Below are 19,145 nucleotides of genomic sequence, written 5' to 3'. Positions count from 1 at the left end.
TATATTAGGAACTACAGTTTACATTTGTTTCAAAATGCCAGTGTCCATCCAGTGTCTGATAACCTCTTTAGTCATTTAGCTGGTTTGACCGACGGTGGGACGCAGTTAAACAAGTGTTGAATTTTCACTCTGAGAAAACTCCACACGTGTGTAAAATCGAGTGTTGTTCCTGAATCAACAATTCTGAGGTAGTTTGCGAAATTCTTAGTTGGGTATGTCAGCTTGCTAGGCTAGGATTATCTGCTTGTTCTGAGTTGTGATTTGTCTCGTTTTCGCGTACACCTTTGCACGAATGCTTTAACTCCTCCGTCTAGCACGCTGTAAAGTTGGTGTGGGAATTTTAAGACACGGCGTTGTTATTGTTGTTAACTTGTTGTAAACTCCCTGTATTACATTATGGTTTATTGTAATACATTGAATGTGATTATGTAACTGGTATAAATTGAATGTGCACCACCTCTCCTCACACCCTACCTCTTTTAAGAGTGTGATGGTTCTGTGACATCGTCTTTGCTTAATACAAATGTGACTGAAGTTTGTTTTTCAAATTCCAGTCATTGCAAGATTCAGTTAATGGATAGTCATATCCTAGTGGTTTCTCGAAAAGTTCTATACCTCGTAGTTTATAGCCATGAAATCGACGGTCATGTGCAACTGCAACAAGACGTTCCCTCCCGCTCTTTGTTAGTTTTTTGTATAAAGCATTTTAATTTGGATATCACTTGATTGATCTATGGAGCGTATATTATAACCTCCAGTTACATTTATAGTTATAGGTTACACCAAACTCCAGAAACCGTAATCTCAAATTACTCCCAAGAAAGTTAATAATCTAGGCCTAATTGTCAGCAGAACCTTATCCTGGTCACATCGTAATTTTAAAATGTGGTAATGAAAGCTGCCTCTCCTGTGCATATTATTAAATGTAACGTTCATGTACACTACCCTCCATGGGAATGTTTTTTGTTCAAAGCCTGATATTTCTGAAATTGGCTTCGTGTATAAACATATCTGAAACTCTTAACGTCCAATTACAGGTCATGCAGAACGCGTGCGTTCGGTACGTTATGAATGCTAGATGTGATGGATGTATTTTATTACTGTCTACACAATTACAATGATTGAAACCTCACGAACTTCGGGAGATCTATTTAGCTGTTACTAATATGTGATGCATCCCAGGAAACCATGCCTCAAGTCGCCAAAATACATGTTCCTTCCAATAGAGAACTCAATTGTAAACATTTTTTTTAATGTTACGTGTTCAACTGTAAAATTAGTTTTATTACAGTAGGTCTATATCAAACACAGTTTTACTTACTTCCGAAAAATGGCAGAGTTCTAGAGAAGAAAAAGATCTGTACAAGTACGGTATATCCATTGGTTTTAGTCTAATGTAAGGTGTTTCATAGATTCTGTCTTAACTAACAGATGGCGGTAAAAGCTAAAAATCGTCGTTTGACCCGACTGGTGTTTTCCACTGTATTGAAAATTTTCTCCGAGCGACATGTGTCATGGTCATAATTTTGAATGCAAAGATTTCTTTCTACCTTTTTGGCGTACTTAAATGTATATAGTCTATTCGCTGCTGAGATAATAGGTTCACAAAGATACTTTTCAAATTCCCATCCACAGTACCACTATGTCCAGATTTTAGAGTTTCTTTCTGTGTGTTGACAGTTCCTTTGTTAAACTACTTTTTCAAAGGATGATAATTAACTGTGCTACTTCAAACTGATAATGTGTTGTGTTAACGAAATTGCGTGACTTATCTTTCCACAGAGTGTGTTGGGAGCGGAAGGAATCTCTCTCCAGTTCCGCCACATCGCATCTTACCTGCTGTGGTACTGTTCGTACGACAAGGAGAAGGAGCTGCTACATGAGGTGGTCCGAGTGGTTGGTTTCTTCGCCGTGCGCAACCCAGACAACCAGGTTGGTATATTAATCCCTGCACTATAAGGCCACATGGCTAACTCGCTAACATTAATGTGAATCCACTTCCAGACGAGCAAGAGACTTGATATTTGGCAAACTTATAGTTTTTAGCATATAACAGAAGGAAAATTTCCAAAAAGTTCAGATGTTTAATTTTACACCTCCAAAAAATCAAAATGGTGGACGCAGTCTTCCAGATGAGCTAGAAACTTGAAATTTGGCAGAGTTATAGATTTTTAGCCTGTAACTGTCAGAAAGATTTGAAAAAGTTCGAACGTTAAAATGGTGGACGGAAAATTAACGTCGGTACTGTTGTTTTTAGGTTTATTGTGGCTAAACAGTGAGACGTATCAAGAAACGGATTGCTTAATCGGTACCCGATTTGGAGAGATCTACAAGTTTCACCCTATGATATTCTTGTCGTATTTTCATCGGTTGCACCGTAGATAGAGCTGCATTTTTATTTCAAGTAAATTTTGTACATTTTCCAATTATATTTAGTTTTTTTTTGACACACCTGAAGGACAGATAGAACGAGGCTGAACTAACGGGAAACATAATACAATACCGATAACTGTAAGTTTTGGCGTTCAAATCAACCCGGGAACGGCAATATTTTAGTTTACATCTTTTTACAAAAGGCACTAGGGATTTGGGGACGGAGTCCAGGCGAGCATCGCGACTTTTTACTAGTGTATAGAATGTGGTGATCGCAAAAGTGATAGCTATCCTCCTATCTGAGCAACTTTCTTACTTAGATAGGCTACATTGGAGAGCGGGACACAATATCTCCTGTGTTGTTCCAAACTGGAGTGATGCTAACTTGCTGGGCTGAGTAGCTCAGGTGGTAGAGCGCTGGCCTTCTGAGCACAAATTGGCGGGTTCGATCCCGGCTCAGTCCGATGGTATTTGAAGGTGCTCAAATACGTCAGACTCTTGTCGGTAGATTTACAGGCGCTTAAAGGAACTCACGCGGGACAAAATTCCGGCACCTCGGCTTCCCCGAAAATCGTAAAAGTAATTTCGTGGGACGTAAAACGAATATTATTATTATTATTATTATTATTATTATTATTATTATTATTATTATTATTATTATTATTATTCCTGGAATGCGTTTCAAATTAAACTTCAGCATTAATACAAGACAATCGACTTCTGTCACAAGTTGTCTATAGGTACAATTGCAAGTACCGGTTCGTATTCGGTTCCATATTATCTTAACAATTTATGAAAATTCTTTATAAGAATTGATTTATAATGGCCCACCTATTCAGTACAAAATTACGCCTATCCACTTAAATCTAAATGGTTTATATTGATATTGTTATTTATTTCCAGAAGTCTATACAGAGTTTTCTTCAATTAATAGACCTTATGATATCTAGAATATATCTGATATTGTAGAAGTGTCTGCATGGGCGCATATGCCAAATCCACCCCCACCCACCCCAGTCACGAATAACCACCAACCATGGGGCAAGCCGCCTATCTCTCCCCGCCACAGATCTCCGGCAGCTGAGGAGAACAGGCTAACACCCCATGACTACTATATAAGCTAATAGCGCCCATGCACACACAAATGATTTATATAGTCCTGTTAAAATATGTTTAGCAAGAGGCATAATAACACTAAATTTTGAAAACTTTAACAAGTTCAAATTATTTAAAAAACAATATGCAGGGTCTTTCTTTGTCTTGAGTACCTATCTTTTCTTAATCATGATAAACAGTAATGACATTATGTGACCTTCAGACAAAAAAAAAAAAGGGGGTCGAAACTTGTACTAATTTTAATAGGACTGTTCTAAGTAGATATTCGTAATTTTGAATTGAATTCGTGGACCATTATGAACTAATTCTCATAAAGAATTGTCATAAATTGTCTATGAGAATTGATGCGCTTATTGAGCTTTGAGTGAACAGAAAGCGTTCTGTCTGTGTAATTATGTGCTGAATGATTTCAGGAGATGTCGAAACTTGTACTAATTTTAATAGGACTGTTCTAAGTAGATATTCGTAATTTTGAATTGAATTCGTGGACCATTATGAACTAATTCTCATAAAGAATTGTCATAAATTGTCTATGAGAATTGATGCGCTTATTGAGCTTTGAGTGAACAGAAAGCGTTCTGTCTGTGTAATTATGTGCTGAATGATTTCAGGAGATGAAAACGAAAAATGGAACATTAAAGATTCAGTGATCAATATGCGTGTTAAATATTTTTAATTTCCTTGGCATCTTTAGACTGGTGTGAATTAGTGCCGTAATCTGAAATACTTATTTGATTATTGTATGCATGAAGGAGCACTACCAAACGAATGGAGAGTTAAAATAGTAGCCCCAGTGTACAAGGGAAAGGGTAACAAACTTAAAGGGGATAATTACAGGCCAATCAGCTGGGAAAGCATTCTTTCTGATCATTCTTTCCGATTATATTAGACACGTTTGCGAAATTACTAACTGGTGTGATATAAGACCGTTCGGGTTCAGGAAAGGTTATTCCAGTGAAGCTCAACTTGTAGGATTCCAGCAAGATATAGCAGATATTTTAGATTCGGGAAGTCAAATGGAATGTATCGATATTGACCTATCCAAGGCTTTTGATAGGGTAGATCATGGAAAATTACTGATGAAAATGAGGGCAGTTAGACTGGACAAAATAGTGGTTGCATGGGTGGTTATATTTCTAGAAAATAGAACTCAGAGAATTAGAGTAGGTGAAGCGTTATCTGATCCTGTAATGATTAAGAAGGGGATTTCGCAGGGCAGTTTATTGGACCTTTATGTTCTCTTATATATACATATAAATGATATGAGTTAAGAACTGGAATTACAGATGAGGCTGTTTGTGGATGATGTTATACTTTATAGAGTAGTAAATAAGTTGCAGGATTGTGAGTCACTGTAGGGAGACCTAGACAATGTTATGAGATGGTCAGCAAACAATGGTATGAATGTAAATGGGATGTAAAGTCAGGTTGTATATTTAAGTGGTCCGCCTATTCAATACATAATATATAATTTATTACATTTAGTACATGTTTCGCCCCCTTAAGGGACATCATCAGCTAGAATAAACTTCAATAATATATCAGAATACAAAAAGTTCATTATTAGATTGGAAAGGCAAATTAAAACACTTGTATATACAAGGACATTTAAAATGAATTATTAGCAACCTTTGTTAAAGTTGCAAGTCATGTAGTCAATAAAACTGATTGAATTGTTCATTAAACTCTTGATGAGAAAGTTCGTGGGAACTAACAGTCGTATTCATAAAATCTTAAAATGGTCGTATTTGTGAATAAAAACCTTTAATTTAAACTATTTCTTGATAAAAGATACTTAAGATCTTTGATACCCATTCCTTAATTTGTATTTAAGATTGAACGCTTCAGCATTTCAAGTCAACACGGGGCTGAAGCGGTAAAGTTATTTGTTAAACTTAATAATGTTCTGTCTGATGATGTCCCTTAGGGGACGAAACATGTACTAGATGTAATAAATTATATATATATGTATTGAATAGGCGGACCACCTAAATATGATATTTAAGTTAATCTTAAATATTCGCTACCTGAAGAGTTCACGTTTCAAGAGTACCTTGTGGAGTTTGAACTAGACAACCTAATGTCCTGGTAAAGCAAGTGTCCGTAAATTAAGAAGGCCTCCTGAGCCGAAATAATGTTCGGTTAAATGTGTTGTTACCGGGCGAGTTGGCCGTGCCGTTAGGGGCGCTCAGCTGTGAACTTGCATCCGGGAGATAGTGGGTTCGAATGCCACTGTCGGCAGACAAGAAGATGGTTTTCCGTGGTTTCCCATATTCACACCAGGCTGTACCTTAAGGCCACGGCGCTTCCTTCTCACTCCTAGTCCTTTTTTATCTCATCGTCTTTGGTGTGACGTAAAGCCACTAGCAAGTAAAAGAAGTGTTGCTTTTAACATGATACAGAATACAGTCGCGTCGAAACTAATGTAGTTTAATTGTGAATGGCTTTCTTGGGACCCTGTGTGGGCTAGCAATGTATTCTTTGAAATTTATTTGAAAGCAAAGTAGAGCTTGGTACTTCGAGTCCTTTGATATAGACTAATACAGTTTTAAAATACTGAACATCGATTAAGTATGGTTATTACATAATCAAATTTATCATATCCCGAAATATGATTTCATCACTACCGACCAGGTGCGCTCTCAGACCCAAGAAGCAATACCTCGTATCTCACAATGCTCCCAGTCCCGTATGAGTATGCAGTCTATCAGAACAGTTTCTGTTCTGTTCGTTTTGGTATGCCTGTGTATAAAGGAAAATGAACCCTATGTACAGTATACTGCAGCACTGCGTAGATACGTCATGCAAACGTACTATATACATCCCTACAGTACTGTATGGTAAGGTTCATTTTCCTTTACACGTAACCATAGGAAAATGAACACAACGAACATTATTCTGATGCATATCCACAAGTGGCTAGGAGGCGTGACCTTTCTTAAGAAACATAATGGATAGGAAGAGCACTGTGACATACGATGTATTGCTTCTTAGTCGTCGATATGCACTGCATGTTTGACATTTATTGTTTTGTCTTTAACACTAGTTTGGTCATGTTGTAAATCAGTATTTTGATGATGGTTTTAGAAATGTAGCATTCAGCGGAAGCCAGTAATATGGATACAGCACTGGTTTTTATATCTAAATGAATTAACTGTATTTTCACTATCAGTTGGCGTTGTCTTCTTGTACAGGCTGAGTCAGCTGAGACGCTCACCCGAAAAGATTCCGAAACATCTGTCTTCACTTTGTTGCCAAGGGACTTTACTATGAGACTTTCTGTACTTTTCCAGCGTGGCGATATTGTAACCGTCCAGGCTTCTCCAGCCCTACTAATTTAATATAATATCATTTTACGCGATATCATTTGATATCAAGTTTATCCGCCATCGGCAATTATTTTTAATAACATATTTATTCAACGTCAATCATTTGTAACGAAGGCTTTTTGGAATCATATTGTATATATGATAACATCGTTTTAGTATTTAAATTATTATATTATGTAGGATAAGAATTCATTATGTTGTAAATACGGTCAATATGTTGAGACATAGTAGTTTTCATTTCATCTCATGTTTGTGTATACGGAGGGTTATTCTTGAAGCTTGGGATTTTGAGTGAGTCATGGGTTTATTTTATGACCAAGGCTAGTAAACAGCGACCCGTGCGCGAGGCTTGCAAGCTGGTCAGCTATATCATCGCCACGCCTTCTGGACTTGTCGAGGAAGAAGGGAAGGGGAGTTCATGCTTCGATCTATCGAATCAGATACTTCGTTGTATATGAGTTTTGAGATTGAACTGTTACCAAGAGTGGGGGTGAGCCCGGATATATACTGATTCTCAACACGAGAACGGGACCTTACAACCGTACGACCTTACAACCTAACTACGTGTACTCCATCACTAGTACTTCTACTGTGAACATCTACTTTTAACGACGTTATTTGATTTTTGAAACAGTGTGTGGTCGCTCCGCGACATAGTTACTTTTGTACAATGTGTTGTCGCTTCGATACAGTACTGAGTTGCGGTAATGTTATCGGATCTGTGTGAAACGAAACAAGCTTACGGCTTGTGTTATATTCAGTAAATATTGTGGACGAAGAACTATGTTTAAGTTCAAGTCTATGGAATTTTGGTACAAGTCTGTACCGTATAAACAGTATAGCTCAGTTGGATTGAGATTTCTACTAATATGGAAAAATTCCTTCTCTGAATTTTCTCCTCTTACGATCAAAGCTGACCAGTTTTTACAAGTATAGGGCCAATGTCTAATTTAAAGACTAGGCAAGCAGGGAGTGCTAGTCCAGATAGCCCGTACCATATCAGAGACGGAAGGAAGGATGTCCATGGAGCAAAGTCTACATCGAGAAGAAGAGAACGAGCAACCACGGAAACCAGATGACTTCAACGGAAGCTGCAATTGGTGAGCTTCAATTAGATAAAGCAAGCAATAGTAAATTCAGTAAATTATAAATTCCTCCACGCTTTAAGGAAACTTTTCCGATTCATCTCATTTTTTTTGTATAATAAATTTATTTGTATTTTATATTGCGTTAATTTTCTTTCTTAAGCGATACTTAATGGTTAATTATTTAAAATCATACCCCTGTGATTTCAGTATAAGTCTCTATGCTAATAAATATAAATTTTGGTTTACAGTTTTATTTAAAACTGTAACCATGGCGCCCAAACATTACATAGAGAAATGGGGAACCATGGAATGTTAATTGTTTCTATTTGCGTGGCAATTTGCGGGCAAGCCACAAATAGTTTATTTAATATTCATGTGTCCCAAGATAATAACTTTCATCTGCCCAAGTGTTTTGACGAGGTGGAACAGTTACAATATCTGCTGAGATAACGGTTCTAACTTTGTATTTTTTAAATGGAACTGCACTATTTTCTACACTTAGCGTCAGAGATATGGGCATTACAAATTCAGGGGTTTGATTATTTTCAAAATCCGACAAGCCACGTGCTGCGTACGGAGTTCCTTCTCCTTATTCTGACCTCTTCGTAGCGATTCATTCGAAAAGACATCACGGCTGGCGAATGAAGCACATTTGACGATATTACATTTTCACTTGAAGCACTTTTTCTAGGTATTCGCTCTACTGTGCTTGTAAATTTTCGACATGATCCAAAACCTTTAACAGTTAAAGAAAAAATGGGTATGCGATGCTTTTGAAGGACTTCATTTTTCGATTTTGGGTGACCCACGCTGGCGAACGAAACAGTTTGGAGATCGTCGCTTTCGAGATATGGTCGTTAGATTTTGAAAACTAATTTCACCCCTGCATTTGCTCTATAACTATGTCTAATTATCAGTCTAGTTCTTATATTAAGTAAAAATGAAATGGCGTATGGCTTTTCGTGCCGGGATGTGTCCGGGGACTTCGGCTCGCCATGTGCAGGTCTTTTGAATTGTCGTCCCCGTGCCAGGGGAATCAACCAATTATGGTTAAAATTCCCGACCCTGCCGGGAATCGAACCCGGGACCCCTGTGACCAAAGGCCAGCGCGCTAACCAATTAGCCATGGAGCCGGACATTGATTAAGTGTAAGACAGGGACAGCTGTCCCTAACTTTGCCAGGATAAATAATTTATTTATCTGTCTAATGCTAGGTGTAGGGAGGGAACAGTAAAAGCAAAGCAAAGTCATCTCCATACAGGCCATGAAGACCCTTGGAGGGGTGGAAGGTAAAGGCTACCATTATCCGTAACCTTGGCACGTGATGGGGTAGAGTGGTTAGCTCTACGCCCGGCCGCCTTGCCCCCAGGAATTAACCTGGTACTCATTTTTGGTGTAGGCTGAGTGAACCTCAGGGCCATATGCACCTCCGGAAGCGGAAATATAGTTTCTTAAATTTCACGACTTCCTGGCGGGGATTCGAACCCACGTATTCCCGGGCGAACCGAGCACGCCTTTACCGCCTCGGCCAAGCAGCCCCTAGGGAGCAGTGTAGTTCCATTTAAAAATAAACAGCACCATTATCTCAGCAGATACTAACATCCTGGAGAAATACTGCAAGTTTAATTATGAGCCCCGTAGTACTGAAAGGAAAAACATATTTTCGATGTCCTTAACGATGTGCGAATTACTTGAGGTTAATATTTTTAAAATAGTAAATAATAATGTTTTTTTGTTTTACGTCCCGCTAACTACTTTTATGGTTTTCGGAGACGCCGAGATGCCGGAATTTAGTCCCACAGGAGTTCCTTAACGTGGCAATAAATCTACCGACACGAGGCCGACGAATTTGAGCATCTTCAGGCTAATAGTATAGGTGAATCACCCTATATATACGAAATTGATTTAAAAGTGAAAAGATGCGATATTACTAATGGTCGGGAGGTACGAGAATAATAAAACCCAGCGGAAATAGTCCAGCTTATATTGCAGAAGTCGACGTTTGAATGTGGGAGGAGACGGCCGGAAATACCTGCTGTTGTAGGGTCCGTGTTGAGATAAACCGGAGAGCTCTGGCGCCAGGCGTAGAGTTACATGGCCGTCGCTATCTCTGTGGCGACCGTTGGAAACCCTGGGTTATACTATGACAGGTTTGATAACATTGCTAAAATATTTACGGGTCTTATCTGTAATTTAGACGTCGGAATTTTAACTCGAAACTCATTAACAAATTTATTCTCTCTTCTCAGAATACCTTTGACGCTGTATGGCCGCCTTGCTATTTTGCGTTGATGAACGGGTACGTAGTTAGGACCTTTCTTGATCCGTGTATGTTGATGGTTGGACAGTGTTGTTGTCATATTTAATCCTGTTGTATAGCGACTGCCATGTCAATCACCTCTGGGACACCTAAGTACATTTTTAAAGAAGATTTCGTTCTTCATATTCCAGACATGACAACTATGCATAATCGTGGACCTTTGTCTTGAAAAAAGCTCTTAAAGCAATGCCCTTTTCCTTTGCAGAGAAAGGAATATCGTTTTTTTTTTTTTTTTTTTTTTTTTTTTGAAAAGTATAACTTTTGATAACCACTACTCGAATCACAATGGATTGTGCGATGACAAGAACTTCGTGCAAATTCGTTGCAGGTAAAATGTGACAAGGATTGTAAATTATTATTATTATTATTATTATTATTATTATTATTATTATTATTATTATTATTATTATTATCAAAAAATAAGGCTCCTAGAAGGAAATAATTATTTAATTTCATCGATTGCGTAATGTTAATGCTCCAGCGTCTTGGGAAGGTGTAGCATTCCAGCTGATGAGCCCACTGCTACACTGGGGCGAAGCGCTGGTAATTTCACCATTGATAAAGTCTAAAGACTTAATGATCGTTATTATTTATTTATTTTTTTATTTTTTTTTTTTGCTAGGGGCTTTACGTCGCACCGACACAGATAGGTCTTATGGCGACGATGGGAGAGGAAAGGCTTAGGAGTTGGAAGGAATCGGCCGTGGCCTTAATTAAGGTACAGCCCCAGCATTTGCCTGGTGTGAAAATGGGAAACCACGGAAAACCATTTTCAGGGCTGCCGATAGTGGGATTCGAACCTAGTATCTCCCGGATGCAAGCTCACAGCCGCGCGCCTCTACGCGCACGGCCAACTCGCCCGGTTTAATTATTATTATTATTATTATTATTATTATTATTATTATTATTATTATTATTATTATTATTATTATTAAGAAGCTTCATCTAATAATGCATATATCAAGTCTGTCATTCTTAATTACTGTAAATGTTACTGTTATTTAGACAGTACCGTAATATCACTTTAATCAATCACTTCGGTGTGATCTTACAGTTTTCATTTTGAATTGCATTATTTCTCTGGGAGGAAGGGGAACATTTTAAAATAGTTTAAAGAAAGGGACATGGGACAAGATTCGATATCGAATTAAACAGTCGGATATGGGCTGTATATCGATGTGTCGCGGATCATCATGTTGACGTTGAAAAATATCTCTGCATTATAACGTACATTGGAATGTATGTTTTTAAAACCAAAATACCGGTTCGCGTGAACAACTCGACGAGACTCCACTTCCCGATCATTTCATAAACTTAAAGAAATTCGTTGCCCTATGTTTGTTCAGAAAAATTACGAGTTTTCTAGGGATTCAATTTAAGAAAGTGGCCAACATACACAGAACAGCATACGAAAGGTACAGCAAGTACTTTTTTTGTATATAGATCATTTCACTGTTTTTGGGAATAGAGAATTTCGATTGATCAAGGAGTCGTTTGGAAACATTGTTAGTTTTTAATCATTAATATTCTGCGAGGACAAAACACTGGCACAGTGATATGCAATTGCTGAAAATTTAGAGCACTTTCAATTCCTTTTAAACGGCATCAGTGAAGTAAGGAATGAATTTGACCTGAAAACAAGCATTCAGAAAAAATAATGGTAATTAGCAAGCGGAAACTTACCAACGCCGTTTTCACCCCGAAAGGAAACACCATTGCAACATTTCAAATACCTTCGATGCTGGCTAACACAAGACTGGAATCCGGATGTGTGAATCAAAACCAAAATCGACATCACATGGAGTGTGCTATGGCATTAAAACGTATTTTGTGTTACCGGTGCTGCTTTATGATGTCGAATGATTGACACTGAAGGCGTCGTCACTGAACCGTCTCCAAACCTTTGAAACGTACGTCGCAGAATGCGTAAGGTTCCGTGGGTAACTACGTCACCAGCGATGACTTACTCCATCATGGCAGGGAATCATGTATAATCTTCAAGTCTTACAAAATGCAGGAAAGCAGTCTATTTCTTCCACATCTTCAGAAATGACCAATACAGCCTACTGTAGAAGGGTAACGTGGGCGTGGGTGTTGAATATTATCCTGGGCATAGGACTTCCGACAGTGGTTCGAACATCTGTGAGATGGCAACTCTGTAACGAAAAATACAAGGCAGGCAAAATTACTCCATGTTGAACGTCAGCTTTCTCTGAAGAGACGGCACCAGAAGAAGGAAAAAGAAGGGGAAGGACGAAACGTGTAATTATGATTATTATTATTATTATTATTATTATTATTATTATTATTATTATTATTATTATTATTATTATTATTATTATTATTATTATTTGCTTTATGTCGCACCGACACAGATAGGTCTTACGGCGACGATGGGAAAGGAAAGGCTTAGGAGTGGGAATGAACGGCTGTGGCCTTAATTAAGGTACAGCCCCAACATTTGCCTGGTGTGAATGGGAAACCACGAAAAACCATCTTCATGGCTGCCGACAGTGAGGCTGGAACCTACTATCTCCCGGATGCAAGCTCACAGCTGCGCTTCCCTAACTGCACGGCCAACTCGTCCGGTGACGAAACGTTTTCTGTTGTTTAGATCTCTTGCTCTGTTTATACTTGGCTCTTTATGACATCTGTTCTCATGCGTAAAGAAATGTTACCTGAACTGCCATCCTCTTATCTGTTGCTTGCAATTACCTCAATTGCCTTTAAACATGCTGTTTTACACTTCGGCATATCTTCATACATCGAACTATTTAATAAGACGTATCCGGTTGACAACGGAAAACTGGTCGGAGCGTAACACACCTGTGTGTCATTCCTGCTGGTACCGCGTCCAGTTATGCTGCCGGCTCACCTGGCTAATTACCTGTAGTATTGCCGTGCGAACGTAGTTTTCCTCGTAATTCCTAAGAATATTATTAATAGAAACCATATCCTATATAATATATGCGTGAGAATTTGTATTAATGTGAATGCCGTGCGCTATAATATGAAAAGCAAACAGAATCAAATAATTAATATAATTTGTTGAAAAACATTTTATTGTACAATGTATCATACCGATTTTTTTTAAAACTCGTGAGTGTGTATCAGTGATGAATGTTTTGTTGTTTGAATCTATCCAGTTCACTGACGGATTTGATTAGTTCCGTACTATATAGAAAAGGACATTTTTGCCGTGCATTTTGCTTTTAGGTATCGCTGGAGTTGTTTGTCGCAAATGCGAGCATTATTGCACCACGTTACGATCGCTATCCTGGCAGTAACTTCGAGAGCACTATCTGTTTTTCGGTACGAAATGGTTTTTGGCTTTTAGTGCCGGGAGTGCGCAAGGATAAGTTCGGCTTTCCAGATGCAGGTGTTTTGATTTGACAACCGTAGGCAACCCGCGCATCGTGATGAGGATGAAATGATGGTGAAGACGACATACACCCAGCCCCAGTGCCAGCGGAATTAACCAGTTATGGTTAAAATTCCCGACCCTGCCGGGAATCGAACCCGGACCCATCTGGGCAAAAGCCAGCACGGTAACCATTTAGCCATGAAGCCGGACATGTTTTTCGGTGATCGATACCAATATAGTAATTAGGCATTTCCTACAAACACTTAACTCAATACATTTATTCAACTGAGATGTAGAATAAAGTTAGGCCTAATCCTCCTTTAGAGGCCTTGGTACAAACCACAGCAGGTAGTAAGGTTATTGCAACAGAGATCAGCATCTGCCATAGGATATCGAATTTACCTACGGCTTCCTCTAAAATGACAAAAAATTCCTCCCTGATTTCAAAATCTTTTCTCACATCATGGCTGCCGACATGGAAAAGTGCTAGTACTAGATTATTGAATTGCGTTCAAAAGTACTCTAATCCATACCCAAGGAATATGCGCCGAGCCGAGTGGCTTAGACGGGTGAGGCGGTGCCCTTCTGACCTCAACTTGGCAGGTTCGATCCTGGCTCAGTCCGGTAGTATTTGAAGGTGCTCAAATACATCAGCCTCGTATCGGTATATTTACCGGCACTTGCAAGAACTCCTGCGGGACGAAATTCCGGCGCCTCGGCGTCTCCGAAAACCGTAAAAGTAGTTAGTGGGACGTAAAGCCAATAACATTATTAAGGAATATGCAGGGAAGTCACGCCATTTCTCAGCTGGTTGGCGAGATCTTGGCAAAGAGGCGCAGTACGTTTGCATCAGAATTTTATTTACTCAAGATCAACTAACTGATAACGAAAGTTATGATAATTGTTTCGAGCCACTTCGGCTTGACTTCAGAACTAGTTTTTGTTGGGGAGACTGTTTCAGTTGATAGTATGGTTTGTTTACGTGCAAGTACAGGTAGCGGACAGTTGTTTTACCTGCTGAGCCGGGTGTTAATGTAGTCATGAAGGCAATTACAGGAGGTAGAAATCATGGAAAATAATTATTGATTAGATTCAGAAAAGTGTACATACTTAAATGGGAATGTTAGATGGTGATGTATAAATGGCAAGTGTCTGGCAAGTATAATATTCAATGCAAATTATAAAATAACAGATTACAGGATTGACTATAACGACGACTTTAGTGTAAAGGACATCATGAAACAAAGTCCTACCTCCACATGAAACGGGGAGTGTTTTGCAATCGGAATGAGTGAGGATACGCGTATGAAGAGTAAAGTGGATATGTTCTATGATTATTTAGTGGACGCAATAGACCCAGCGGTCCGCTTTAAAAGCTACAGTAGACGGCCTGCTGACGTTGATGCAGAAAAACGGCCTAAAGCCGGAATTACACCTACCGAGTACTGGGCCGAGTCACTCGCTTTGTTACTCGGCCGAGTAACTTATTGGGGAGTAGATGTGATTACACGAGGAAGAGACAGTGGACGAGTCAGTGCATTGAAACGTTTAAAGAGTGCGGGAACATGGTTATGCGAAGTAGGAAAATGAGGAAAATGAAGAGAGTTTTTAAACATTATTGGAACATGATCATACATGCCATAATAGAGAAAATCGAAGATGACATTATGGTTGAGATCTATCCAGCCGTTTCGACGTGGTGGTGGAGCAGGCAAACAAACAGACACGAAAGTAAAAACCACCGATTCGGTCTTGAGTTGACCTAAAATGGATAGATATCTGAAAAATTGGCAAAACAAAAGAAATTACAGATTTATTTATTTATTTATTTATTTATTTATTTATTTATTTATTTATTTATTTATTTATTTATTTATTTATTTATTTATTTATTTCACCCGTTACGAATGTATAATTATGTGTTTACTTTATCTTCATGGGTTACTTCTCTTGAGGTCATTATAATTCACCACCTTAATTTAAATCGTTCGTTTGGAATTTTGTGAAAATCGTTCATGCAAAAAAATTTATAAAGCAATGTCAATTTACTTTGCTCTCTGTATTTATATAGTTAAGTAGCTACTCTTTGCTTACCCGCAGAGGACCATAGAGAACAAACTACACATGCAATATGAGCATTAAAGGCATATTATCTGAAAGCAACTTTACCAAATGAAGGGTTAAATCTTAGTGATATGCTAACGTGTTGGCTTGTAATAATTTTCACTTTTGCCGTTATTTTGTGTGCAGATGATGCTCCAGTCAGGGTTCATGCCCACTGTCCTGCAGCAGTTGTGCAGTCTACCATTCGCCTACTTCAGCAACCCTGCGCTGTCAGCACTACTCTTCCCCACTCTGTTGGCTTGTTGCAGTGGAAATCAACAGAACCGCGCCATCCTCGAGCAGGAGGTCAGCTATCAGGTGAGACTCCTTATTTCTTTTGTCCTAGCGATGTTGTTCGTTTTATAAGAATGTAGGAGAGAAATAGAAAGAACGGACTGATTGAGTACTGTCCAGTTCCTTGGTTGAATGATCAGCATAGTGGCATTCAGAGGCCCCCAGGTTCGATTCCCCACAGAGATGGGGATTTTAACCATGTCTGGTTAATTTCCCTAGCTCGGGGGCTGGGCGTTTGTGTCCATCTTAATACACATCTTCATTTGCGCATCTTCATTTACATCACACTACAAACCACCACAGAAACACATGGTAATGAGTACTGTACATCCTGCCATATAGGGTTGCAAGCGGCCGTGTCCTTAATGGAAGTACAGCCCCAGTATTTGCCTGGTGTGATAATGGGAAACCACGGAAAACCATCTTCAGGGCTACCGACAATGGGATTCAAACCCGGTATCTCCCGAATGCAAAAAAAGATCCTCGAAAACCGTTTTCCGTATAAGGTTTTAAGTTAACTTTATTGTTGCCCTTCTACGTCAGGTATTAAATAAGAAACCGGAATTTCACATAAGGTTTGTAATGTCCCAGATACAAAATAGAATATATTTTGAAATATTCTGCCGCTAGGCGGTTTAAATGGGGAGTGGTTCCGGAAACAAAAATATTTTATCCTCCGAAACCGAATGACGAAGTTACAATTTCTCATGATAGTCGCTTCTGTGTCCTAGTTGATAAATAAGGAATATTTTTAAACATTTTACCCTGATAGAAATTAAATGGTGCTAAGCTCAGATAAAGAAAGTAACCGATATTCCAGGATGGTTGTTCTTTTGTCTTATTGTAGTCTGCTAATTTAATAAGAATGTAGTGTCTGCCTCTCTATTCGTTTTCTGACACAATTTTCAGACATTTGATAATACACTCAATGTGGAGACAATATCCGTCTTATTTTAAAATTATATATATGTATAATATATATATACGGGAACCACGGGAACAGATTGTACTTCAAGGTAATTATAAATGGGTTCATATTTTATCCAAATTAGTAGATTTTATATATATATATATATATGTGTGTGTGTGTGTGTGTGTGTGTGTGTGTGTGTGTGGATACCAAACGCGGATCCCGGACTGTCATATCATATCATATTTCATAATTTAGCATATTTGTTATTATATCTTTTCCCTCCAAATCACCTGTTTTTAGTAAAAAAAAGATCAAAAGTTAATATTTGTATAATATTAAAAACTAAAATAAAAATCGCAAAAAGAGCACAAAAATCACCCATTTTTAGTAAAATATATACAGAGTTAATATTTCTATAAAATTAAAAATCGCAAAACTGAAATAAAAATCAGAGAAATAATAAAAACCATTGTTTTTTTTTACTATTATATTGAAACGGGAATGCCATGACGACATTCTCCGTCAAAGTATTTCTAACGAAACTCGTTCTAACATCCGTCTATGAGAAGTTTGAAAAGACCACTGTACGCGCAGGCAGCGGAAGTGACAGCGAGGCATACAGCAGCTCGCTACAGAGAGCTAGCCAAGGCCAGATGACGTCACTATCGAACTTTCCATTTCTTCTATTTCAGTATCTCAAGAATGGAATGTGTCTATCAAAATTCTAACCACGTCATCGTGTAGCCCCTTATCACAAATGATAATGTACCAAATTTCATAAAAATCGGCGGTGGGATAGCCGAATAATTAAAGGTAGAAGATTCATGAATTTGAAACTACATAGTCCGGCCTACGCGTATAAAAAGGAGTCCGCTGGGCTAGTAGAAGACTTTTAATAATGAAATTAAAAAATATAATTCAGGAATATAATATTAATCTTTATTCAACTCATTCAGAATTAAAAGTTAGTGTTGTAGAAAAATTTAATAAAACATTAAAGGAGAAGAGTGGGAACAGATTGTACTTCAAGGTAATTATAAATGGGTTCATATTTTATCCAAATTAGTAGATCATAATAATAATATTAATAATAATAATAGAAAACATACTACAATAAAAGTGAAACCAATAGATGTTAAGAAAAATAATAAGAAATACATTTTAGAAAATATTTTTTAATGAAGATATAACTTAAAAAATAAGCCAAATGTAAGATTGGTGATAAAGTTTGAATAAGTGAATGAAAAGGTGTATGTGTAAAAGGTTATACTGAAAATTAGTCTACAGAACTATTCGGAATAAAAGACGTTTTACTAACTAATCCAATTACATATAAGCTAAAAGGTATAAATAATGAAGATATTGAAGGAAAATATTATAATTTAGAGTTACAAAAACGAAATATCCTGATATATATTGAAACATAAGTCGCCCGTGATCGATCTTGCGTCGGCGCGGTCTGTTTCATCCTTTCAAATTGTGCGCGTTGTGGGCTATGATGCAACGCTTCCGGCGAGCGAGCTCGCGGCAGCCTGCTGAGACACGACTACGACGTCACGAAACGCGTTGGCCCACATGTCAGATTGAACCAACTGGAAGCTTTTTTATATCTCCGCTTCCAGATGAGGTATCGACTAACGGACAACGGGATCGTATAGTTTACAATAATAGATAGCTCATGTGCAAATTTCATTTTAATAACTATTTTATTTAAAGAGATATCGCAGCGTCAAGATATCAAGTAATTTCAATGACGTGTATGCTCAGGGTCAAGCCCGGGTATAAAAGACGAGCCAATTTCTCCAATTTCTCCGTAGCAGCTCCAAGTACTTTTGCTCGGCCGGGTAGCTATCATCTTTATTTTACTACCTCGCCGACCTCAACAAAGCAAATAGGCTGGCACCTAGTTGGCAGTCGGCCTTCCCAACAATGTTTACCTGCATCATTCCCGAGGTTGATCCCGCCATCTCCGAAGACGACATTTGCAGCGCACTTCGGTCAGCCACTTTCCGAGTCCACGATGCTTACCGGCTGTTGGAGGGCTCCACCTCATCTCCGTCTTCGCAGATTCTGCTATATCTACCAACGGTGGAAGATTTGAAGCGCCTCCACACCAGTTCTACCTAGTGGAGCCTACTCCTTAACCCATCCTGGCACAGCTCAGTGCAAATCCGACTACTCTACCCGTCGTAATCACTCCTCAGCTTAGTACAACGCCACAGCCTTCATCGCCTCCCATTTCCAC

The 19,145-nt window shown here is 38.4% G+C and overlaps 1 protein-coding gene across 1 annotated transcript in view; it reads left to right on the top strand.

The window, feature by feature from the left end:
* Positions 1 to 19,145, top strand: part of ssp3 (short spindle 3) — a 567,399-nt gene that overhangs the window by 528,004 nt on the left and 20,250 nt on the right. Inside the window, exons 24-25 of the mRNA XM_068225894.1 lie at positions 1,783 to 1,932; positions 15,841 to 16,011. Coding sequence (XP_068081995.1) covers positions 1,783 to 1,932; positions 15,841 to 16,011 — 321 coding nt within the window. The remainder of the gene's footprint in view (positions 1 to 1,782; positions 1,933 to 15,840; positions 16,012 to 19,145) is intronic.

Source organism: Anabrus simplex, chromosome 1 (assembly GCF_040414725.1).
Source record: "Anabrus simplex isolate iqAnaSimp1 chromosome 1, ASM4041472v1, whole genome shotgun sequence".
NCBI classification, from domain to species: domain Eukaryota; kingdom Metazoa; phylum Arthropoda; class Insecta; order Orthoptera; family Tettigoniidae; genus Anabrus; species Anabrus simplex.
Note: the sequence above shows the minus strand (reverse complement) of the source record. Positions and strands in the feature narration are given on the sequence as shown.